Source organism: Chroicocephalus ridibundus, chromosome 3, assembly GCF_963924245.1.
Source record: "Chroicocephalus ridibundus chromosome 3, bChrRid1.1, whole genome shotgun sequence".
NCBI classification, from domain to species: Eukaryota; Metazoa; Chordata; class Aves; order Charadriiformes; family Laridae; genus Chroicocephalus; species Chroicocephalus ridibundus.
In genome coordinates, this window is record NC_086286.1 from 59,212,495 (window position 1) to 59,238,878 (window position 26,384).

At 37.8% G+C, this 26,384-nt stretch overlaps 1 protein-coding gene across 14 annotated transcripts in view; it reads right to left on the reverse strand.

The window, feature by feature from the left end:
- SYNE1 (spectrin repeat containing nuclear envelope protein 1) overlaps window positions 1-26,384 on the reverse strand; it is a 308,297-nt gene that overhangs the window by 44,113 nt on the left and 237,800 nt on the right. For all 14 annotated transcript variants that reach the window (XM_063329322.1, XM_063329317.1, XM_063329326.1 and 11 more), the window contains 17 exons: window positions 25,450-25,582; window positions 24,861-25,043; window positions 23,435-23,584; window positions 22,234-22,410; window positions 19,483-19,638; window positions 15,867-16,022; window positions 14,957-15,127; window positions 13,324-13,457; window positions 11,875-12,079; window positions 10,503-10,685; window positions 9,354-9,500; window positions 8,119-8,273; window positions 7,607-7,754; window positions 3,785-3,879; window positions 2,577-2,811; window positions 1,681-1,875; window positions 221-346 (listed from right to left, as the gene is read on the reverse strand). In XM_063329322.1, the coding sequence (XP_063185392.1) occupies window positions 221-346; window positions 1,681-1,875; window positions 2,577-2,811; window positions 3,785-3,879; window positions 7,607-7,754; window positions 8,119-8,273; window positions 9,354-9,500; window positions 10,503-10,685; window positions 11,875-12,079; window positions 13,324-13,457; window positions 14,957-15,127; window positions 15,867-16,022; window positions 19,483-19,638; window positions 22,234-22,410; window positions 23,435-23,584; window positions 24,861-25,043; window positions 25,450-25,582 (2,749 nt within the window). The remainder of the gene's footprint in view (window positions 1-220; window positions 347-1,680; window positions 1,876-2,576; window positions 2,812-3,784; window positions 3,880-7,606; window positions 7,755-8,118; window positions 8,274-9,353; window positions 9,501-10,502; window positions 10,686-11,874; window positions 12,080-13,323; window positions 13,458-14,956; window positions 15,128-15,866; window positions 16,023-19,482; window positions 19,639-22,233; window positions 22,411-23,434; window positions 23,585-24,860; window positions 25,044-25,449; window positions 25,583-26,384) is intronic.

The window sequence follows — 26,384 nt, forward strand, 5'->3', positions numbered from 1 at the left end:
CTTCTACAATACTTTTCAGACCCTGTTCTGCTCTCACTTTGATCAGATCTACAGTTACCCTGCAGGTATTATGCTGTCCAAACATTACATGGATAGTTTCTTCTAACAGGGGTGGCTGACTGGTTTGCACAGTCAGTAATGTGAAGCCTATTAACAATGAAAAAGGTTACTGCACAAAGGCAGACAAAATGACACAGTCAACAGAGAACAAGTGCTTTACCTTGCATCGAATCTGCTCTGCGTGCAGCTCATCATGGTGTTCTGGCAAAGGCTGAGAAAGCTTTTTTTTGAATGATCTTAGCTTCTCCAGGGAGTCTCCTATACCCTTTTCAGATTTTTCCCAGTCCTGAAGGCAGAATGTTTATTAGACTTCAATTCAAATCTGGATTATACTTATGTCAGTTGATTTGCCTAACTAACCACTAAGCAATGAAAACTTTCTCATAATAATAACATGCCCTGAAATCCCTTTCTAGAGAATACTTAGTCTCAGAGCTTGAGTCATGTCTTGCATGACAACAGGTCTTGCAAAAAACCCCTCGCTTTGGTGTCTTCTTTCTTCTCTCCTTAGTAAGTAACATGACCTTACACGACAATAGTTTGTGATGCTCTTAATGCAATACATACTCTTGTAGAATACACATTTGTGCTTCCCATTTGGTCAGAAGACCACTAAAAAGTCACGTATTTAAGACAAAGATAGCATAATGTAATGAAGGCTTGATATCTATGAGACGATTTATCCAATTTGCATGGTAATTTCCCTACTTCCTCACCTTCAAGCATTAGCTTCCATATTTTCATTGGGACAAAATACCACAGAAATTTTCTTCTCCCTAGATAACAGCTTTCATGACTAAAATTTCCTGACATAATTCCCTCACTAGAAGCCGAGGTATAAGGAACAAGGCTTGAAAGAGCAAGAAAAATTTACTTGTCTGAACTTTTCCAAAATAATGTTTCATTTTCTTGCACTGCTTCGCTTCTTGCTATTCACAAACAAAACTAAAGTGTCTGTAATTCTATTAGACATCTGAAACTATTCTAGAAGCACTTGCCCTATTCTATTAATACAAACAAGCCCAATTTTCCTTATCCTTCCTAAAATAAGTAAAAGGAAAAACCAAACAGACCAAATTTAAATTCCAGCCTATCATCTTCAGTACTTAAAATGAGGTTAGCAGGCATTCTGGACATTGCTTACATCAAAATAAAGTTCAAGGCTCACTTCTCCAAGATCACAGAAGTTTATCTAAACTGGCAAGTACTCAAGATGCTGGAAGGAAACACAGGCTACTACACTGCTAGATAGAACTTGACATTGGCATGTAGAGGGAATAAGGCAGGTCTAATTTTCAATACAGTACATATAAAAATTAACCGGCGTTGTGCAAAATAAGATACATTTTTGCTCTATGTTGAAAATAGGACTGCTAGGAATATGCTTTATTGGCTGCGTTCTGGAAATATCAATTAAAAGATATCAACTAACTTACAAGCCTACTGTGAAGTATTACCACTCCTAGTTTCAGAGGTGGTGAAATGAAAACGTGAGCTTGTGCAGCATATATGCAATTCCTGTATTTGTGCTTATCCCTTGAGAATCCTTTTCTTCAACAGGGTTCACAGTGAGAAACCAATGAACCAGCTGAAGAAGTACAGAAGAAATCACACACTTACTTTCAGAAGTAAAGCAAGTTGTTTCTTTTGTTGCTCCAGTTGAGTGCTAGCTATCTTCCAGCGCTCCTGAATTTCAGTGAGCTCTGTCTGCAGGGCTGCCTCAGCTCCACTGTCAGCAGAGAGCAGCAGTTGCTTCCCAGCTTCCACAGTGACGATGTAACTCCCTTGCTGCCTTAGGAGAACTTTCTCTTTAAGCTGAAAATATTAACAGTTTTCTGTCAGGTTTGTCTTTTTAATTACAATTAGCAATTCAGTATAATTCGTTCTCAAGCCCATACTTTAGTTGATCGTATACCTTGGCGTAAGCATGCACTACTGCCCAAATGCTTTACCCTAACTTTTTCACAATCATTTACTGCAGCAGTCCTTTAGAAAATGTCTCTGAGGACATAAAGACATGAAAGACTTCTTTCTCCCCATTAATATCAGTTTCTCAATTGCTCTTAAAAAGAAATAGTCCCTCTAGAGCCTATTGTGCTTATAAGCTTTATTATTATACGTATCCTCCAGCCAAAATGCCTGAAGACACCAAGCTGTTGAACAGCTTGTTAACCTCACATGAAGATGGACACTCAAGCTATCCCTCAAACAGTACGTCATGTTTTTTTTCAGGACAGTTTCAGTATGATGTTAGCTACAAAGCAAAACCAGAAGCAAACTCAAGAGAGAGGGCCCAGTAAGTTCTCCATTGCATGTTCTTTATGAACTCCAACTTTGTTTCCATCACACTGCTGCTTTTGAGGCTATGCCAGTTCCAAAGAAGAACTAACATCCAATATTACTTTCTGCAAAGCAGATAGTCTGAATCTAATACATTTTTAAGGATGTTTTAAATTATGAAGGGTGTAAAAATGGCAGGGATTTTTTTCCTCGTTCTTCAAACACACTGGACATACCTGCACTTCATCCAGTAGTGCTCTGGCTTGCTGCAATGGGATAGGAATGTTGCCCAGACCACCCACTGGCTGACAGGATATTTCCACCAGCCATTTGCGCAGCTTCTCTGCCATCTCCCTATAGCGTTGCCACTGGTGAATCTGGCTGTCAATGATCCCCCTCCTCTGTTGTGCCCGGCGAATTACTCCTTGCCATTGATTACTTAGAAGAGTCAGCTTCAGATTAAATTCATCCCTATTATAAAGAAATAAAAATACACAGTAATCTTCATAATCTCTTTGTTTAATGAAATAAATTAAAGGGAAAGGGAAGATGTTTTCTGCCTGTCAATTATGAAACACTAGGAGAAAAGCACTGAAGTCTCATGAGAGCTGACTGAGGGCGAGAACTTCACACTTCGTGTACTGGAAGAATCAAAGGGCTCCTATTACCGAGACATTAAAAATCCCAAACCTTTAACAGACAAAACTCTTCCACCTTCTCCCCAGAAATATGCAAAGAAAACCCACAGGCTTTGCCAGTTTGGATTAGCCAAATTCGTAGTAAATCATTGAGATTTCACAATTTACTACTGAGCTCAAAGCAGGCATAAGACATACACTATTAACAAAATTCTCACATCCCAATAAACAGTTCATCTTATATTAGGACCGTGATATACTTAGCAAAGTCAGTGCGTATGCACAAGTGTAAAGCCACTGGTGTTTCAGTGTTTTTCATTCATTTGATCACAAGTGTTTAAAATAAAATCTCAGACAGCAATGAATCCCTATTCCATCACATTTAGGCTGCAGACATTCTTAAATGGCAGTAGGGAATCCTCTTTGTAGAGGCAAATCCCCAGCTGGTATAAATCAAGTGTAACTCACTAAATCTGTCACTGAAGGCCCCTTTGGTGAAAGTGACATTTTGAAAGTACATCAAAATAGACAAATATGTAACATGCTTGATAATCCAAGACAAATCTTTGTCAGACAAGCAGCCTCAAGGCTATTGCATTCCCAAATGCATTCACACATTCACATACTCCAGAACACTGTTTTATTTAAAAACTGGCTAATTAATAATTTAACCATGGCATAACTTCTACCTCAGAAGAGCATGATCTGAACACTGACATTTGCTACCTTCTCTGGTTTGGAAGTCCCCCATTAGTCTAAGTATTACTTGACATAAACAGCAGCAGCAACAACACAGGAATGTCTACCTGTCATCCACCTGTCCTTGTTCTATGAGGTGCTGCCCATCAGAGATAATTGAATGCAAAATTTGCTGGCGGCTGAACATCTCTGCCTGGAATAGCTGTTGTACAGGAGACAAGGATGTTAAAACAAGATCATACATTTTAATTCTATCTGTAAGTATTGGTAAAAATGAATTTTCATGTATGTAATCTCATTTCAAATTAACTCAATAGGAGTTTTGTCATTAACTTAAATAGAAACACTTTTAAAAATCTCATTGCTGGAGTTACTTGCCGCTTCTAGTAATTATTATTAGTTACTTGAGATTGATTTAAAAAAAAAAGCTAAATAATACCAACAGGAGCTAGGTTTTATTTCTCTGAGTACAATTGTGTGACTGTTACTATAATTTACAACAAAATCCAGATAGGATACTTATTGCATGGACTGAAAGGGCACTTTTTATTTTCTGACAAATTGAAGAATATAATAGTCCTTTGCCTTGTTAAATTGAATTTATGCACAGATTGTTTGTGATAGTGTTATACAAATTTTTAATACAATTTTACAGTGACAATAGAACTTTAAAACAAATGGTCAACCACGTGTAGGAGCTAGAAATGAATTTTGCACTTTTTCCAATTTTTCCAATTTATTTTCCAATTTTCCCCATCAGTCACAATAAATTTCACAATGCTTTTAAAACTCCCTTATTGCTGAAATATTACTTAAGACAAAAAATTACATAAATTTGCTACTTAAGCAAAAATTACATAAATTATTTTTTAAAACATGTTTTCTTTTAGTAATGGGCCGTGTCTCTAGATAAGGTTGTTCAGGAATATTCTTATGTTGATGAAGGTACGCCCAGGCATCAGTTCAGGACTAGACCCGCTCCATGTTCAAAAGGTTTTCAGAGAGATTAAAAGAGAACACATACTGGTATGAAGCGTGAGATTTTATTTTTTTCTTTTGTTAGGGATGGTGTTTGCAGTTGACAGAACTTCATCCTTGCCTGAACTGAGAGACACTATTCCCCAAATCAAGATTACACTCCTGTTATATGGCTTCCCACCAACTCACATTGAGGTACCAGTCCCTGCATCTGCAACTGCCAGCAAAATACTTGCTGTCACCTGCACGATTAAATCTCTCAAGCACGTAGTATGTAGCTTAGGACTTCTAGACAATGGGCTAATTTTTCAAAGTAAGTTTTGCCTCTCTGGATCACTGAGTTAATTTTGAAAGTGTTACCCAGATCATAAATTTTCCCATAGAGAGAAATAGTGTTATCTAATTTCTTTGCAGAAGTATTTGATAGCGTTCTTTGAATACCTTGGCTCCTATGAATGACTGAGCATGGCGAAGGGAAAAGAATTGCTCTATTATCTCATGAACAAAACCCACAATACTATGGGGTTGAGAATTTCAGAGCAAGAAGGCAGAAACTTTACTTCCTGTCATATCTATTTCTGTCAAGTTAGGGGGCATGGATGAAGCACAGGAGGCAACAGCATCTACCGGCATTGTTGATAGATTGAGACTAAACAAAACACAACCGGTTAAAAAAAAAAACCACCAAAACCCAACAAAACCAAACTCCCTAAAAGTGACAATTTTAATATTTTTTTAAGAGGACAGGTGAAACAAAAGCTTATCAAGCATGAGGAACTTTGCTTAGAGTGGAGGTATTCAAGCCCTACCCAAAAGCAGAGAGACATTTCTGTCAACATCCCCTTGCTCTCTGCCTGTACGCTATCCCTGTACATAAGAGGAAAACTGTTACGTGGGACCACTTGCCACTCCAGTTTCTTCTCATATGTAGCTCACTATGAATCATAGAAAAAGAAATGCAAAGGAAGAGGAAAGGAGGGCAGGTGTTGGAACGCACAATACCAGCACACTGGAAAAATTTCAGTAACTGAGTTGGCAAGGAATTTCCCCTTCCCCTGCCAGCACTTTCTCAAACACTTGTTTCAGTGCATTCCCACCGCGCAGGAGTCCCAAGCAATGTACCAGGCTTGCAAATGGATATCTGGAGAACTGCGCCAGAGTGACTACAAGATCGTCCTGACAGACTTGTCAGATGCAGATGCCAGTGTTAGCGCATGATATTTAAAATGGTGTCACCCTCCATGTTGCTGATTTGTAATTTTCAGTGGGAAGTTATTTCTAAATAAGGCTACTGAGGTAGCTGGGGTCCTCTTTGAATAAACACCAGCAAAGTTATGAGTCAGCACTGGAAAGCTGATAAGAGAGCTGGAGGCATTTCAATATCCATTATGGGAATTCATGCGGAAACAGAATATTTTCTCATTATCTTCAAAAATAAAAAGCAAAACAATCTGGAAATTAATCTCAAGTTTAGATTTGACCCTTTCAGCTGCAAGGAGTGGAAAGAAAATTCTTCACGAGTATCAGGAGGTACTGCAAAGAACATTGAGTACTGAATACATTTAGATTGTATAAAATGCCAAAAAGCTTTAGGTAAAAAAAAAAAAAAAAAAGCTTTTTATAACAATTTCTTAGGATGAATTGCAGTATTTAGAAAATCAGGTATTAGTTCACTGAATTCTGAGAGATGACTCTATAGTTGTAACAAAAAAAAAAAAAAAAATATCTTCAATAGAGTCCCTTAGTAACACTCCTCTGAGCTGACTGCTCAGATCAAGATTTCAGGAGAGAATTAAGCTGAGATCTCAAGATAATTGAATGCAAGAAGATTGCCATTAACCCCTGTCAAAAAATTATAGGTATACCTGAACACAACAGTAGGAAATTATCCACTTAGACAGCAATGATTTCTGGACATTCAAATCTCAATGAGATGTCTCAACTTACAAAGACACCGTCCAGTTAGTGCTGGCAGCACTGAGAGGAAATGAAATGGATGACATTTGTGAAAGCAAAGGCAGCTAAATGTTAAAGCAAATGTATGCTAAAACAAGCAAAAATGGTTGTGAATTACTTTCTGCTATCAGACATTCATCCAAACACTCCGCTGTGAGAGGGGAAGGACATGACTCTTCCTGTGATCTGGCCTGAGTCGATGGGTAGGTCAGCTGAAAAAGTTGTGGGAACTGAAACTACTGTGGCCACATGGGAGCCTTGGTATGAAAATTGACTTATCTTACTTGATCTTTACCAGAATTCTTGGCAGTAACAATATGGGTGGAGAAAAAATGTGCATCACTTGACTGCACTGAAGAATCACAAAGGCATCCTCTAGTAAAAACTGAATCAGTTTTTCCCTGCAGCAAAAGCTGGGCTAGTGCTTGATTTGTTACAGACAAATGACTCCAGCACGCAGCGAAGATCAAATCAGTTTGTTCTCCAAGGAAATGTTACCAAATGGAGGCCCCATGGTGAGTTATATAACTCGGTATTTGACAGAAAAGTCTTCCTTTAACATGCTCTTCAGGTGCTGTATATGTTGGCAATTTAATAACAAAAACCCCAAATCCAAATAAACTGAAAGAAGAGAGATTTTCTCCAGTTAGGACTGAAGACAAAGGGCCAAACTGCATGAGAATAGTTAGGTTCTATGGGAAGACCAATAAAAACTCTGATTTCCTTGGTACAAACCAATCTGTAGGGGACAAGCACTCATAGGCATACTGACACATTATACACAAATGCAGACAGATACTCAAGTCCTACCCAAACTGCGTATTATTGACATATTTGCACGCTTGTGTTATTAAGTTAAGATATCATCAGATGGTGAAGGCAAATGTAATTCAATTCAAGGCATGCTCTTATATTACTCCACAAAAGAATGTGCATTCCAATTATGTATAAATAGTATGTGTTGTAGTTATGTATAAATACACATGATGACTTGCCTCATGTGCCCTCTGTTGTTCTAAAAGGCTCTGGTAGTTTCCTGAAACCTCTGCTGCCAGCTTCTGCTCAGTCTGAACTAATAAATCCATCCAAGTCTCACATTTCTCCAAGAAGGTCTGCTGCTGCAGCAAGAAAGACTGCAGTTTACTGAAAGAAAGAAAGATGGATTCAGGTAAGGTCTCCTCCCCTCACACTCAGCGTTAAGGGTCTTGCAATAACTTTTCCAGCAGAATTCCAGATCAGATGGTAACACTCTTCCCACTCAGCTGCCTCATTCAATTTATCTAGTCAACACTTTGAAAAGTAGCAGTCTTCCTCATTTCACATTCTGTTAATTTGTGGCAAAACCAACATCTCAGCTCACTGGCTTCGCTTTTTATTTATAATTATACCAAAGACAAAGGGCTTTGGTTAATGAAATATCTGAAACATTTCCTATGTTCTGCAAAAGGTATACTTTCTAGCTGCTGTAATCTAAGAAAACTACACAACAATCTTCAACTATCCCCACCTGAATCTCTCCGTAGTCTGAGATGAGATCAGAGACCAATGTCTGTTCAGGTTCTGCATCCTTTTGATTTCTTTGTCATTCAGAGGAAGCCTGTAACCCAGCTCATTAAGACGGTCCAAATCTGGGGTCATACTGCTGAATTTCAACATCTGACTCTGCAACAAACAACAAAAATGATAACTAGGAAGTTCAGTAAATACACAGTTACAGACTACAAAATTATGAACTAGCGCTGAGTTAAATTTGGAACGGCCTTGGTTGCCACCAAGTGGCAAGCAATTCCTATGCCAGGGAAAAACTGCATTTCCAGTTTTCAGCCTCTGGTCCCAGACCAGGGGAAGACTTATGTTCATGTTTAAATGTGCACAGAGAAGTAAATTCCAATTGCACTGAGGTGTTTTGCTGAATTGGGGATTTGCCACTCAGAGCTGCAGAAGTAGGCTAGTGTTTGAAGCCATATGGTTATTTTGTCAAAAAAGTGAGCCTTTTTCCTTGTTTCTTAGCCTGAATGCTAGGCTGGCAAATTCCCACTGAACTTATTCAACATTTATTTTTAATTTTTTTCTTTTGCAGTACAGAAATACCAATTTACTATGTTAGGAAAATGTCCTGGGCTTTAACATGCCCAAGATGCAATTACGTGTATAGTTAATCCTGATAGAAAAATAATGGGAGAATAAAATGACAAAACCAACCTAGACGGCAAACTAGGTTTCCAAAACTTTCAACTTTGAAAGAGGAAGAGGGGAAAAAAAGCCCGACAAAAAGAAAGAGTGAAAGAGCTCCAATTGAGAACACACAATACACAGTATGGATGTTTCTTCAGTATATCGAAATACTCAAAAAAATAGATGACTTCATCCCTAGACTAAATACCACTGGGATGGGAATTGCATAAATGAAAAAAAAAAAAAGTCAAGAGAAAACAAGATGGACAAAACTCTCCAAAATTTGCTAAAATTTCCATTCCTTTTTAGATTTGATATTAATTTTATTCTAAACAATTTGCCTGTGCCTTTCTTCTTTACGCAGGGGCAAAGTAACATGGACAATAACTCCTTGACTGCCACAAAACTTCTAAGTTCTCATTCTTACACTTTGCATGAGTAACAGTCCTTTAATACACGCAGAATACATGTATGATAGTTGTGCATACCCTGTACTACAAATAACCAGGCTAACAGAAAAAAAAAAATAAAAAAAAAAAATCAACACTTTCTGCATTTATTAGTCACCTTGAGTTCCTCCATTCTGCTCTGTATTGCTGAGAGGTCAGATGAATGACTGGGATCCTGTCCTTTCAATATTTCTTCTGCTTCTGTTATCCAGGCCTCAAGGACTTGCAGGTTCTTAGCAAAGGTCTGATAGTCCAGCACTCCAGCCTTGAATAGAAAAGGACCCACAGTGTAAGAACTTTGGCCACGTAGCCTCCATATTGGCATTACACTTGTGGTTGTTCTCACAGATTTGCAAACAGCTCTATAGGCTAGGAGCTTTTGTAACTGCTGGGTTGCTCACAGACTGAGGAATTATTGGGGGGTTTTTAGGTTAGAACAGAGGATTTTTGATCACAGCAAAAAGGCACCACTTCAACAACGTATGTAAATATCTCCTTGCCTTGAAATAGATAACCTTCTCTAACTTCCTTTTATGAACTAACTCCTTAATTTATTGTCAGCAGAGAGAACCACTCATTGCTATTAATACAATTTGAAATGAAAAACTTCTCGTAACGTTTTGTCTCCTCACAAAACAGTGATGTTATAAACAAGACAATGCTGTATTTCTTGGGTAAATCCTTTTGTCACCCAAACAAAAGCCACTACTACCTTTGTTGCTTTCTCACCCATATACTTTCCTATGGAACACATTCTGACACTCCTTTTTTCCTCTTTAGTCCCTGGTGACACAAACAATTAGCAACATCTACTGAACAGCTTTGACAAATGGTAGGTGTCAGTCTCATGGCTGACATTAATAGGAACTATAAAAATCAATTCTGCACAATTATTCAGAATCTCTCATTTGTGTTACTGCTAAAGAACTAGCTGGGAGGAGAGGTTGTCTTCAGGGGAGCAGTAGCTGTGGATCCAGCTCTTAGCACTATTGCTATCTGCAGAAAGCACGGTGCCCTTCGCATTCCAGATAGACACTTTCCTCCATGAGGTTTGCTATCATCTTCCCAGAATTTGGACCTTCTTACAAGGTCTCTATGCTGGACTCAAGAATATTTTCTACTCTCAGCTTTGGCTTCCAGGGAAGTCTAGGAAATGCTGATGAACAGGTAACATCATCCTCTTTTCTCGGGCAGTTTTAGCTAATTTATATGTTTTCAGGTACCACAGGACGATCAGATTCAAGGACTGAAAACACTCTCTGCATACCTGAAGTACAGCCTGTTGCTTGCGGAGCGCCTGTTCTAGGGTTGACAGATTCTGGTTCAGAGAAAGATGATCAGACTGTATAGCTGCTGCTGCTGAAGCCTCCACCTGACTTTTCAGCTCCTCTCCCAGTTCTTGAAGAACTACCAGCGACTCCTGTGCTGTCTTCAAATCCGTGAGTACATCCTGTGGCAACACATTGAATAAAGGTATGAGTAGTTAATGTCATCCTCCCCTGATTCAGAGGAATGAAATGACCGAACTCCATCACTATATGAAAAACTTCTGTATTTCAATGCCCAAGTGTCCCTCCACACTCTGTATGAAAAGGAAATGATGGGCAGAATAAAAAAGTATGTACCTGTGCATGGAGGAATGGTACGAAGGGACTGCTCAGCTACCTTTGAGCAAGTCTGAGTTACTGATGGGGCAATACTTGTTGAAACAAACCTTTTGAATCTACTGACATGCTGGTCCTAAGCAGTGTCAGCCCTCACTGTTGGTCAGTTCAGACCTGGTTAGACCTCCCTTTTTTTTCTGCTATGAATTACCAGGAGGGATGAAAAATAACTTTTGTAAAAGGCCTAATATAATGGCTAAGGAATGGGACATCAGGAAATGAAGAAATTATTTGAACTGAACAATTTGATTTGCCAGTCCAGATGACTATGTCAGTAAATGCTCAAAGAGCTCATTAATGTGTTAATTTTTCTTTTTGCAATTCTTTTGCTTACAATAAGACAATTAACATTTTAATACTTTTTTTGTCAATGACTTAACATTAACTAACTCAAAAGAACTAAAATGTAACCACAGATAGAAGATAAACTATCCTGCTGACTTGAGATGCAGTCTTGAAAAAGGAAGACTCTCAAGGTTTCAGATTGAATGGTGTCCTTCCATAAGAAAGGAATAAGACATCCCCAGAACATACAGTCTCTATTCATTCAGAAAAACTAAAAAGCCTTAATTGGTGGAAATATAGTCAAAAGATCTTGTATTTCTTTCTATTATAAGGAACTCTATAGATTTGGTAGAGATATTTTCCTAAGCAAAAATCCCTTCGATAAGTAGGGACTTAAGAATGAATCAAATGATATAATTTATCCACCTTCTCCAGAGAGATGACTTCAGATACAAGCTTCTGAAACCCTACTGCAAGTAACAGAGGGATCACATGAAAAGTCTGAGAAACTCATGATGTTTTGGTAGCAGACATAAAGCCATCTCTCCTGTGCCTGAGATGCATCAGTAAAAAGAACTGTGTGTGTATGCAAGTTTCCAATACACCAGGTATAACGTTTAGCAATGGAGAGCCTCCTGTGATTTTTAGCCCACAGAGCTGTGAAAAGCTGCAAAGCTTAACTGAACATACATTGCAGTCCTGAATCCAAGTAGTAACTTCATCATCAGCAATGTCCTTGCTGGTGGCAGTCTTCAGGAGTTCATTGGTCTGGTCCTCCCGCTGACGGACTGTGGAAGAGCACTGCTGGTAACACTCCTTGTACCTCTGCCACAGCTGCAGGAGGCTCTTACTGGCACGCAGCCGCTCCGCAATCTCCTGCAGAAGGTTGTTCCACCTGGGGAAGAGATTGGATGAATGATCGAAGCCTGGGAGTCCACAAGAACTATCCCTTCCCCTCTTCCTCTTTTCTGTTTCCCATGGTCTTCTGGCTTTTAAGAAATTTGGTAATAATCAAGGCCCAGACATTTGCCAGGGGTGGGGGGGTGGGGGAAGGAATCCAAGAAACATGTTGGTATTCTGTTTTGACCTGTCACAGCAGGTTTGATCTGTGCTACATCTTGGATGCTGTATTTTAACGCTTGAGGTCAGAGCTGGAGCTCACTTTTCGAAGTGAACCTCCTGCTATTTCCACTTAGCACACTTTTGTTCATTGCACAGAGCATCCATGACTGACCATGAACTGCCAGTACCAGATTCCTGCAGGGGCCTAAGAGGCCCAAAACAGGTGTAAACAAGAAATTTCTTCTGCTGCAATTTCCTCCCAAACCCCATCAGAATATTTAAAGTCATAAAGCACTGTGTAACTCACTTCTAAAATAATCCCAGACCCATTAAAACTCTTTATATTTTTATTATTCATTTAAATATCTAATCTCCCTTTGAATTCTTGGCTCTAATGGCAATCAGAAATAGGTACTTTCTCAAATGCGCTGGTATTTATCAAATTGCTTCATTATTTCCTCACTAAAGGAAAGCACAATATTTTTCAATTATTATTATTATATGATAAAAATGGTGACATGAAAATTCCGTCAGTTATCATTGAAACTATTAAATCCTACAATATCTTTTTTTGAAATTGAGTGAATAATCCCTCCCTCCACTTCTGGATTCTAGGACAGGATGGACCACAGATAAAACCAAATTTGGCATGATTGTGTTTTCCAAAAAAACCCAAACCTTCCACCAAACCAGTTTTTGCTTCTGGATCCTGCCTTTCTGCAGCTTCTCTGAGCAAACCCTTACACTGGTTCTGGCCTGGGTTTAAAGTTGGGGAAGCTGTTTGCCAAGCTACTGGGGAAGGCTTAGACCTTCTTGCCTATCACGCCCTTCCTACGACTAGAAATAGCAACCTAAAATCTGGGGAACCTGGTGCATGCAAAGCCTACAAACTTTTCAGACAGGATTCTTGCATGTTAAGTGCAGTATTATTTTCCAGCATGGTATTTATTAATCTTGGTTGGCAACCATGCATGGAAAAATAAAATACAACAAAAATAAAAACGATGGAAAACCGAGTCAATGGATAAATGCAAATTTAACACTGAAAGTAAAGCTCAACACACAGACATTTTCTACCTCATATTCACTTCTTTCAAAGTGTTGGTAAGTGTTTCAGTCACTGGTGGGTGACATTCTTTCAACAATTGATTGGTCACAGAACCAAATTTCTGTAAGCTATTTTCTTGCTTTTCCAATTCATCTTGTAGGCTCTAAAACAGATAGAATGATAATTAAAAAAAACCTAAAAAACACACATGAGGTATTACAATTGCATGACATAGAAACATTTCAAAATAGTATGCATCAATTACATTATAAAGGTTATGAATGCAAAAATTTATTTCATGCATGTTTCATCTAAATAGAAGGTTGTTAAATATAAGACTGATGTTGGATCCATTTGATTCAATAACAAGATGTAGCAAAAACTAAATTTTAAACTAATATTTTCTCAAAATGTAAAAATCTTGTAAAAGAAATTATTCTAAACAAGTACTCTTGCACAGAAGGAATAAGTGCATGGAACTGCTTTAGACATTAAAACTTAACTGATGAAAGAAAATAAATTAAATAACATTTTCTTGTTTAGAATAAGAAAAGGTTACAGCACAAAAAAATATTTCTTCTGAAAATAAGATTCTTGCTCTTTCATTTATCAGTCTGAAGTATTGCTGGCAGGGAAAATGCTCCTGTTTGGTTTTTCTTAGCTTTAAATATTTTTATGCATATTGTTACAGTTTGAACAGCCCAGCAAATCTCAACCTGATTAAATAGTATAATAGAAATCTTAATAAGTAAAAAAAAGTAATTTTTTGTACCTATTGTTTTACTGACTCCTCCTCTCTGACACATAAAAAAAATGAAAACATAGAAGACTGGCTGTAAAGTGCATTAATGGATGCTCTCTAAATCTTGGTTTGAAAAGTACTGTTCATGCTTAGGGCATCTGGCCTTATATCTATCTGGACTTCAAATCACACAAAATATTTAAATGATAATGTAAACTTAAATTTGCTGGCAAATGCTAATAACAAAAGTTCTTGTTACTTTAAGCATCTGGAAATGTTTGCATTACTATTTTTGACTCTGAAGACAACAACTTTCTTTGAAACAAAAGGTTATTCTGTGTAACAACAATATTTATAATAATTTTAAAATTAATTATTTCAATTAATTATTTCAATGAATATTAGTTTAAATTTTATAATAGCAGTCTCATATTTTATGCTTGTCTTCCAATGGAAAACCACTTGAACATGTATCTCAGCTTTTGGTACATTATTTTCTTTAGTCTTTTATCTCATGCAAGCACAGGGTTGAGGTGGGGGGGAGGTTTAAAATATGATAAATATGATCTCAACATGTGCCAGTAGCTCAGAAGCCTGACGAAGCAAAGTGAGAAACTTTAGTTTTAATGGTCACCAGCACGATTTAAAAACTTTTAACCATTTGAGAGTACAGCTCAAAATTTAAAGAACAGCATCAAAAATCTAAAACCAAAAAAAAAAAACTATCACCATTTTATTTTTCTACAAAATGAAAAATGGAATAGCTATTTGATAATGTTACGGGATTGTAATGTGCCACTATGTCTGCACTTCCATTTTTTATGAACCAAAATGTATGGTTATCTGCATCCGTGCAACGAGAACAAAATTAATACTTAAATCCATCCTTAATATGTCGAGAGCCATGGTTTTCTTTTCACCTGAAGGTTATCAACTTGGACTTTCACAGCTTCCAAAGAACCAGTAAGAAGATAAAAACGGGACAAAGAGTATCTGGCTTCTGTCAGGTAACTATTCAGTTCTTCATAAGCCACCTTGTAAATGCTCCACTGATCAAGAACAGATTGCAACAATATCTTCAGTTGGCTAACCTAGGAGGAAGGAGGAAGAAAAAAAAAAAAAAAAAGTAAATGAAAAGCATTCAAGATCTTTGCGTTTTGTTTAAATTATTTCCTTCCTTTTGATCTCAGATGCCACTTGATCTACAAGCCTAATCTTAGACTTGTTGGAGAAAGAAGATTTTGCACAACAATCAGCTGGGCTTACACTGGGTACAGCATAAAGTTCTGCTTGATTTTTTAAAGTTAGGATGGCAGAGACTGAGAAAGTATCAAGTCCGTTCTACTTTGGTCCAAAGCCGGATTAAGAGAAATTGCTTAAGACTATGAAACACAAATGCCCACGGCAGATAAATCAGCCTGTGAAAGTCATCAGAGGAGCTATCACTAACACACTGCATTCCTCCTGAGAAGGCAGACTGATGTTATCAAGCTTTGGATGATGACAATGCTGATCCCTTCCTTATTCTACGAGACCTGTGTGCTTGTAAAGGTAGTTCCTTACAGATCATTTGGTATCTTTTCACTAAATATCAGGAAGCACATAAAAAAGTTCAATTACAAGAACTAAAAACGTCCTTCAAATAGGAAATATTATACCCATTTTATGTGGAGTGTACACACAAACTTGGGGATGGGTGGAAACAGGGACAAATTCATAATCTCTTCCCCTACAATAAATAAGAAATCCACCAGTTGCAAGCTGCTAATTCTCCCTCTCCTCCATGCCCTGTTCCTGGAGCTATAATTTGCCCCTTGATGATTCTTTTACCATGTGATCCAAATTGGCCCAGGAATGGTTAATTTCTTGCAATGTACTCATAACAGCAGAAGAGACTTCTTCCTTCTTGTTCTGAATCAAAGACAGACCACTCTGTTCTACATTTTCAACTTCTTTTTCTTTTGTTCTTATTGATTCTTCTAATTCCTGAAAAATAAAAAGAAGATTCCTAAGTATTTTTGTTTGTTTAGTTGGATAGATAATGCCTTGAGACAGAAAAGATGCCCATAAGCTCCGTAGTTTTAAAAAATGGAAAGTCACGCTTGCATACGTTGGCTTTTTATTCTCAAGAGAATCATAACTCATCAGCAATTTTATTTAATATTTTATGTTCCCTTTAAAGCGTAGTTGTTTGTCTTTATTTTAAATAGAAGCATGTCCTCTACATTGAATTTCTGTTTAATTTTCTGCTCTCACGTACGAATCCAAAACTCATTAAAAATAGGACAGCAGTTTGAATACATGGGAAAATTGTTGTGTGTCTTAGTTTGTCCGAGAACACTGAGATGGCTTTTTAATTAGTCCAAAGCTGCCTCAAGCCTCTGGAAAAAAGATGAATTTTGCCACCCAAGGAAAAGGACAAAATTACTTCCTACTGAAAGATGCGAATTTGCCTTGCCTCCTCACATGAAGTGGGTCCTTGCCAGGTCCTAGCAAAGCCCCTTGCCCAAGGACAGTGAGCCTTCCCCTAGATGACAAGTTCATTGGAGTCCAGCCAATGACAACAAGCAACAGACTGCAGGAATTTTCCTTATTGCCTCCTCAAGGTTGCATGCCGTTGGGAAGCATTAATGAGCTCGATAGCATTTTGCTCTGCTCAGCGTTCCCACGCACTAACCCAAGAAAATGGGAAGAAAATGAACAGTTGTCACGAAAAAAAGTGAAGAAAACAAGGCCAAGTAAATAAGCACTGAGGCCATTGACAACTTCTTAGTGGTTTGTTTTGCTCCCTCAGGCAAGTGCTGACTGTTGTTGATTTACGATGACCCTAGGTTGGTCATGGAAATGCTGATTCAAAGTTTCCGGGTTTTATCAATAGGTGAAGTGCAGAAGCTTGGGCATGTAACATTCAGCTGTGTAGCTTCAGGTAGCGCAAAAACAGTCTGAGCAGAGGGGGAAAGTATGGCTTGTAGGCTTCAGGCCAGCTCAAATTTGTGTTTACCTGTCAGGAGATAAAGTAGTCAGTGTGATATGGAAAGCAGACTGTGAGGCAGGAGCAACCTTGGGATGCCTCTACATTAAGTAGTACATCTTGTGATCTCAGGAAATATTTTAATTTTCTGCAAGCCTTTCCTTACTCAGAGAGATGGATCATCAGGGAAAGAAAACAACACAGCAAAACTCTGGGCAAACTGAAACCCCGTGTCTTACTCTCCCTAAGAATCAAAATTCCCACCATCAACAAGTGAATCTTGCCTTAACAGACTTTACATTTTACATAGTGGGGAGGCTATTTGGAACCAAATTCTGACCTGTCTTGCAAACACTTGCTATTAACAGAATTTATCCCTGCACACATACAACACTCTTTTGTCTATATACATATATGTGAGAGCATTTTTGCTGTAGTGTTTATTCTTAGCCTTTTCTTCTGTATTATTTCACTTTTCTTCAAACTTCTAGCCATAACCTTGTTTCAGACTACAGCCTTGGAGTAATACATCATTTTTTTTTTTTAACCAGCTGGCACCAATGCAAACACTACTAAGCTGTACGTAGTAAATTTGGCTTTCCAAAAAGTGGTTTTCAATACTAAAAAAGGCATTTAAGTTTGTAGAAGATTGCTCCAAAATTCAGAGAGCAAAACAGGCAAACATTTCAAACACCGAGAAGAGCAAATATTACTGGTTCTTTGTGAAAAGGGGTTTCTTATTCATCATTTTAAACTCACAACTGAATTAAAGACACATTACTGTTTCTGATGTGTGATGGGAAAAAATGCTTGCCTTCACTTATTAACATGACACTAGGCAGCAATTAACATTGGTTAATAAATAAACTGCAGCTTTTGTACTAGTTGAACCTGATACCTGGGAGTGCCTGATACAGTTATTTCTTAAACAATTTGTTTCTCTGCTGATCAAAGTCTTGGCATTTTTAAGTGACTCCCCCAAGTGTATTTGCTAACTTCCCTGACCAAAAGGAACCATAAAGGCGATAAATCAGATTCAGCTTTGAACTCCAGCCAAACACAGCCTGCCAATTATGTCAGGCTATGCTAAATTACCCTTGCTTCAGCCATATGGGCTTATTGTCCTGAAACATTCAAGCTACTTGAATTGAAGCTAAGCAATGCAACCAGTTTGAATACTTAGGTCAAGAACTTAGGAAAAAACCTGACTTCTAACATATCTGGCCTAAACAACTATTTGCTTTTACAGAAACAAAGATAGGTGTAATACACTGGTGAATATAGATTAAATTCTCATACATTTCATTTGAATAGATTTCCAGCTGTTCTCGTTGTGAAGACTTAAAAGCTACATCATGTTTGTCCCATTCATTAAATGCATGCAGGAAAGACAGCCACACCAAGATAAGCATGCTTCCTTACTCCTTTTTAAGGAGGAACACCAAGATTTTCGGCATGCAGTTGTCCTGACAGAGTTTAATTACACATTTGATTTGGTGTGAAATTTATTATTTGGTGTCTGGTAGAACAAAATACTTTTGAGCAAAACTTACCTGATGCCTGATACTATGTAGAGGCCTTGCTTAGAAATTCAGAAAAATCTATTTTGTTTATACACCTATAAGCTTGAACTATAGCCTGACAGCTCCAGAAGCATGCATCTAACTACTTAAATATGTGCTATTCTGAGAAAAATGTTCAAACTGTGATACCCTATTCAGCGCTGTGTAGTCCTTGTACAAATTTCTTATGAAAAACTGAGGTGCTTCTGAACTTTTATGCATTATGTATAGCTCAGCTTTGCCTCATCCTGTCTTTGCCCCTCATAATCATGATTCTCCTTCAGTCTTCTGAAAGCAAAAGGGAATCCAGCACTATTTCCTTCTCTGGATAGTTGAATATTTGAAAATATTTGATTCCTAACGGATTTTGTATAAAAGAATAAATCCTCCTTGGATTCTAGCAAATCTAGGATTTTTCTTTGAATAGTCAGGTTATATTGAATGACTATATGAATAGTCATTGTTATATTAACAGGTGGTAAAAGAAAAAAAAAAAGGCGGGGGGATGCGGAGGAAAGGTACTGATAAGACAGAAAAAACAAGTTTCCAAATAGTCAAGCGTGGTGTTCATGACATCAAGTTCCATAAGACTGGCTAAACAGGAATGGGAACATATTCTTTTGACAGCCTTTCTAGTCCAGTACGCCTGGCATGCTTGGAAACGTCCATGCTTTAATACACAATGCAAAAAGAATAATTACTCTGGTTGCTTTTAAAGATCTTTGGAACATTACTGTTCCTTCCTCCTTTCTTATTGCTTTCACTCTAGGAATGAAATCTCTCCCTCACTCTTTACTGAAGTAAAGAGGAGTTCTGTCACTGACTTCACTGACACGAAGATTTCACATGGCTTTATGAAGTGTTGTTTCTAACTGTCGGAAAGAGAATATTGTTATTTATAAGGACACATTACCTGACAGTCTTTCAAAGCATTCTGTACTGAAGCCTGGTCTCCAATTTTCTGTTGCTGTTTCAGCTTCTTCTCTTGGGTTTCAAACCAAGTTTTTAGGCACTGCACATTATTTTCATATTCTGTCCATGATTCCTGCAGACTTTCCAATAGCTGGATCTGCAAAGAAATATGAGTATATAGTTCCTCGTACAATTACCTTTATTGTTGGGTCAATTAAATAAATCAGTGAAGACCAATGCTGACCAGTGCCTTCTTGGAATCCAATGCTTTCAGAATTTAAAAACAGTATATGCATTCAAATTGAGATATATCTGCTATTTGTAAAAGCCTTCATAATAAAAAACTTACTTTATCCAGAAGTAATTATATAGAGACAACATCTTAAAATACTATGACATGCCGAAAGAAGCTAATACTTTAGTGGAACATGTTTATCAAGTGGATTTTTTTTCAGAGATCAAGGACCTCAGGACTTCCCAAATAAAACTAAGCACACAAACATACATTTCATATTGCTCACTTATAACTGTGTAAAGTAGATGAAGATTTATATTACCTCCTTTGTCAACTAACTGCTTTAAAGTCACTTAGATTTTTCTGATTGTTCTAGGTGTTATTGAATGGCAAATGAGATAGCACTTCTATTCTTAAAAAAGAAAATTAACAAAAAATAACAAAGCAGGATTTGAAAACAGCAGCACCGCCATAAAAAGCATTCATATTACTTGAGACAAATTCCACTGTAGGGAATGAGCCATCTTAATTAGCTGTAATCTTAACTAGAGCTGCTTGAGGTCAATACCAGCCTTGGCCACAGTGATGATGAGACAGCTACGAGTGAAAGGAGTGAAATAAGGAAAGCAAGTAGCAGACTAAAGATCCTTAGAATAGCAGACTTTGGTTTGCTCAGGCACGATCCCATGGGAAGCTGTACTGAAGCACAAAGGAGTCCAGGAAGCTAGTTGATCTTCAAGAACAACTTCCTCAAGTCACAAAAATGACAAATCCACAGAAAGCGTATTACAAAGAATGGGCCTAGAAGCATGGCCTGGCCATGCAGGGCTGGTGTTAGGAAAGCAAAATCTTGGCTGGAACTAACTAGTGAGGGACAGAATTCCCTTCTTGTTACTCTTCACAAGTACATCATCAACTAATGGGAAACCACAGAATAGTCTGAGCTACACAGACTGTGTATCTGATCTTACTGACAAGGTCTCCTCTCTCATGCCTCGCAGGTCTTCATGCCAAGTAACAAATTTTGTCATACAGAGGTACTAGCTGTGGTAGAGGAGGAAACAATTAGGGGCTACTTAAGTAAGCTGGACATATAAAAGTCCACAGAACCTGACAGGATGTATCCTAGGGTGTCAACGTCATTTCAAGGTTGCTGTCTATCACCTTTTAAAGGTCATGATGATTGGAGGAAGTTGCTGGTGATTGGAAAAAGGCTGTAACGGCAAATCCTACCAGAAGGCATTTCCACATGCATAAAGAACAAGGAGGAGGAACAAGCATGGTCTTACCAAATGCAAATTGTGCCTGACCTAACTGATTCCCTCTGCTATGATGATATGACTGACCCTGTGGACAAGCAGAGAGTAGTAGATGTTGTTTACAGTGGCTTTAGGAAGACTTTTGATATGGTATCCAATAGTACCCTTGTCGTTAAATTGAGGAGGCTGTAGTTAAATTGGTCCGGATTGGGCTAGATGGGAGGTCTATGAATGAATGAACAGACTAGAGTCACCAGGCTTAAAGGTTAGTGGTGAACACTTTGATGTCTGTCCAGCAGTGATTTACAAGATGGATCTTCAGAGTCAGTCCTGGGGTTGATATCGTTTAATACCTTCATCAAGAACTGAACAACATGATGGATTGTGCTTTCAGCAGATTCATAGATCGCATTGATTTGGAAGAAATAGCTGATGTGCTGGAGAGTAGGGCTGCCATTCAGAGAAACCTCAACAGGATGGAGGAATAGGCTCATCAACCCTCAAGAAATTCAGTAAAGTGAATGTAAAGTCCTGCACCTGGGACAAAATAACCTCATGCAACAATACAGGCTAACGGCAGGCTGGATAGAAAAGGACCTAGGGGCTATGGTAGGCAATAACTTGAACATAATAAATCAGCAGTGTGAGTTCATGCTGATGAAGGCCAACTGCATCCTGAGTTAGATTATTGAGGGTGCACCCAGCAGGTCAAGGGACCTTTCCTTCTCCTTGACATGTGTGACCTATTCTGGGCCCTCCAGTGCAAGGGAGAGATTGACAAACTGGTGAATGGCCACTAAGGTCATTAGGGGGCTGAAGCACATGACATACAAGGAGAGGCTGACTTCATTTAGCCTGGGGAAAAGGCAAAGGAAGCATCTCATTGATCTGTTCACTCCTTATGGGAGTTATAAAGAAGGTAGATGCAGACTATTCTTGGAGATGTGCAGTAAAAGGAGGAGAGATATCAGTCACAAGTTGCAAAAAGGAAAATCACAATTGGGAGCAAGGCAAAAACTTGTCCCTCACAGGAGTGTTTAAGCACGGGAATGGACTGCCCAGAGAGAGTGTGGAATCTGTGCTTGGAGATTTCCAAAACTCCAAGCTAAGCAAGTCCCTGGAAATCTGATCTAACTGTAAAGTTAACGCTGAGAAGGAGGTAGGACTAGATCACCCGTAGAGGATTCCAACCTTTATTATCTTAATAGTTCTATGTATTTTGAAAGTTCGCTACAGAGCATCCAGGTTTTTTCATTACCTTTTCCGTTATCAGGCCTTGCAGGATTTGCCAACGTCTGTTCATTGCTCCAAGCTGTTCTGCAAAATCAGTTTTGTCGCTACGTTTACTTTCAACATCCTGGCTGCTAATTTGTAGCACTGATTGGTTCACGAAGTCAACCGTCAACTGTTTGCAATTTAAATCTATCTTGAAACCCTAGTAGAAAAGAAGGGAATAAACCCCCCAAAACATAAGTACCATAATTTCTTACTTTCCTGCAAAAAAGAGCAAAAATGTTCACAAATCGCAGCTTTACCACTACTTAGCTAAAAGGTTTTTAGCAATTGAACAGCAATTAAAAACATTGTTACTTTTTCCTAAATATTGAGAAATAAACCAGCAAAATACTGCCTTTTGAATAAAGAACGTGCTTTCCCCCCTACTCCTGAACACCTCCCCTCCCCTCCAAAAATATAAATCGATAAAATTGTAGATACTGGTCTCAAGGATCAGATCTAAGAGAAACTGTATTTTTTTTTTTTTTTTTACTTTGTTTAGTCTCAAAATTTTTAATACAAAAACAGATAAGATGGAAAATATTCTTACATTACAGTGTAATAGCCAAGAAGTGATTTTTCAGGAGACTAGTGAAACAAATCTGCCATTGAGAATAAAGTCACTGTGTGCAATCTATTACAAGAGCATTACTGATCTAGTTAAAAAAGTGAAATTCTGCTATGTCTATACTCCTCCATAGTTATCTCAAGATATGGTATCTTTCATTTTTGCTTCAGATATTGATCAAAATTATCTTGATCTGTAAATCACTGGCCACTTTCCATTCAAGAACAGGCTACACTTTGAGGAGAAGGTAATATTATGCAGAGAAATCATAAAAAAGTATATGTAATTTGCAAATTGTTTTGTGGTTTTGGGTGCAAGTCAGATCTAATAAGGTTTATTCATGTATATATTGCTTTGGATTTATCTGGAAATTAAGGTAAGTATACTAAAAATTAGATTCCTGACATAACTAAACAGTAGAAGAAAAGTAACTTCGGCCTGTTTTCAACAGTACCAAATATTACTCAATTCTAACTTGTGTACAATTCTAACCACTCTACAATATAAGTTTTGATTTGTTTTTTTTTTTTTCTTTAAATCACTTATATTTTACATATGTATACCTATTTAATGGTGATAATTCAAAAGGGAAATCAAGAACATTTCCACTCAGTACCTTGTACTTCTTGACGTAATCCTGAATGACTTTCTGTCCTACTACATTTTTTATGTTCTCTTCATCCTGCTGAATGACATTTTCCATCAGGGAAATCCAGCTCATAACTTCAGTGATAGCATGGCGAGAAGGAATTTTGTCCATCTGGAGCTGTAGAGATAACAGACTTAAAATGCACGCTGTGAAGAATATGGATAAGAATTCCTTGCTTTGTCTTACCATAGAATATTTCCTTTACCTGCTCTTATTATCTTGTTATTCTACATCCCTAGCATACCCCTGAAGTTTATTAAAAAAAAAAAAGTTTAAAAAAAAAAGAAAAAAGAAAGGTTTTAATAGGAGATCTATTGTATAACTGCATGCATCCTAATAAGAAAATATATTAAAGGCTTCTTATATCCATTTTTCATTGTACAAAGAAACTGGACAAACAAGGATTCCATTTCTAACTTCCAAAAGGTTCTGCATTCTCATTCCATAATCCTGTATCGGGCTCATGTAGAAGATCAACTTTAAGCTATGCTTTTCCTGTCCTTGTAAATGGATAATGAATTGACCCATGGAAAATAATTTTACATAACTCTTCTTGTGGTGGTGATTTCTAAAAGGGCTGATTTTGAATACTACCTGTTTTTTTCTTAAGACTCACTTTCAACACATGATGCTGTAGTGCTTGCTTACATTTAGTTACTCAGAAATGTATTCTCTGACATTTTTAAGTAGACATACATATTTACAAGACAGTTCAGAGAACTACTGAATGACATACTTTTGTTTAATATAATAGACTCGGGTAACATTTGTTACCCTTCCTCTCTTGCCCTAAATCACGATGACATTACTGTCTCTGAAAGCATTCCAAATTATAAACTGAAGAAATCACTTGCACTGATAACCTCCTGGCAACTAAATATTAAGCCAGCTTTTAGACCAGTATAATACTTTAACTTCAGTATTACAGCATTGAAAAAAATAAAACTACACAACCAAAACCCTCCTGCTCCTACATACACTAGCAGGAACCTTGCACAATGTCTTTAGATTTATTTTGTCTTGCATAGACTTGGACCCCGTCTATTCAATTTGAACAAAACCACTATCCAAGTCTGACAGGACACAGTGATGTGAACTCCTTTTATTCAAAAGTATACCACCCTGTTGAAAAAACCGTCATCTGTTCTTTGGTTAAAATTTAACAAATGTAACTGTGAAAGTCTGACATTAAGACCAATTGGTGTAAGACAGAATGGGTAGACAGGATTCGGACATGAGCGTAAGCTCTCCCACACTGAAACAGCAGTAATGTTGTTCCCATTTTGCCCCAGATGGATAAATTGAGGAAGGGAGCAAGTATCTCTCAAAGGCAGTGCCAACTGTATGGCCTGAGTTTTCTGGAATATCAAAGGCCATAACTGGCCTTCTTTACCTGGTGCAATTTCTCTTGTACTGCTGGGATTTGTGTGAGCAGCTCTGTCCACTGGCTGTCAATGTGGGACAATCCCGCACGCAATGCTGCTGTATCCACCTTCTTCAGCCTGAGGAGCTGGTTCCCAGTATTCAGGACAGAAGACTTCTGTGATGATTTAGCATCCACCTCTTTTGAAAACTCCTGTAAGCAGAATCATTTTTGTGGAAATAATCAACTACTTGTTCACTGTACTTAAAGCTTTACCACAGAAGGCTAAGAATATCCTCCCTTCCCTCTAAGAAGACGTACTTTCTATTAGTTTTTTCCAGCTATACTTCAGACCAAGTGAGAACAAAAATTGTTTTCAGTCATAAAACCATTTTCTGTTTTCAGAATCACGAAGCTTTACAATCATTGCATATAGCAAAGGAGTGCTGAATGTGCAAACACACCAGATTTTTGAAGGACAGCTCACCTACAGAAGCAGATTTTTTTTTTTTTCCATACTCACTACTTCAATGATGAGAAAGAGTATAACCATACGACTGCTCAACTGTTCATTTATAATTGGAGAGAAAAAGGTGTCCGAGGTCCAAGAATGACTTACCAAAAAGGAATTCAGGTGGTCTCGGACTGTTTCCAGTTCCTGAGGAACTGTCAAAGACTGTTGGCTCCAAAACTCCAGTCGCTCCTTTGCAGACTGTAACCAATGTGTCAGTTCACTTGATTCACTCTGATATCTGTAAAGATGTTTAAAGAAAACTAAAGCAGTCATCGCCACTTCTTGCCTCCTCCATGTGTTAGATGAAGATACTGTATGCCAGACTTAAAACAAAAATATTTTCTTTCTTTCATTAATTTCAGAAAAATGTGATTTAATTTTAAAGGCAGGCATGGTATCAGGAAGCTCTTATGTTAGCCATTATACCCACAATTCCTAACAGTGCCTTCTTTTTGCCTCTTAGGAAGAACTAAGTTTAATGAAGGACTGGTAACTAGGTTATCAATGGGTTTGGGTAAGCTGCAACAGCACCCCACCCCACCTCACACACATAAACACGTTTTTGCTTTCCATTAGAAAGCTTAATCTTCCAAAAGCTTTACCACAAGCTATCTTAGAGTGGAAATTTAATGTTTTCTTTCAGAAATTATCTCCCTATCATTGCATATGCCAAGCAACAAATAGGATGTCAGAATGAGAGTATCTCCACATAACCTTTATACATACAATCCCTTTATGTATCTCTCTTGAAAGGCTAGTAAGCCAATAAGCCAGGAATGTTATGACTAACAGACAAAGCTTGTATATCACTTAGGGAACTGATTTCAGAAGTAACATATGAACATTACTAAAGGCAGCTAAAAGTTCCCTTTCACATATGCAATGACACAGACTTACAAGAACCCAGCAGTGACAATGCCCCTGCCAGAACACGCTGAGGCTACTCATGCTACCTAGCAAAGCACAATCCTTTCTTATCAACCTGTATGGATATGGGGCTTCTAACTTAGTCATCCGAATAAGATATCTTCTGACTTCCT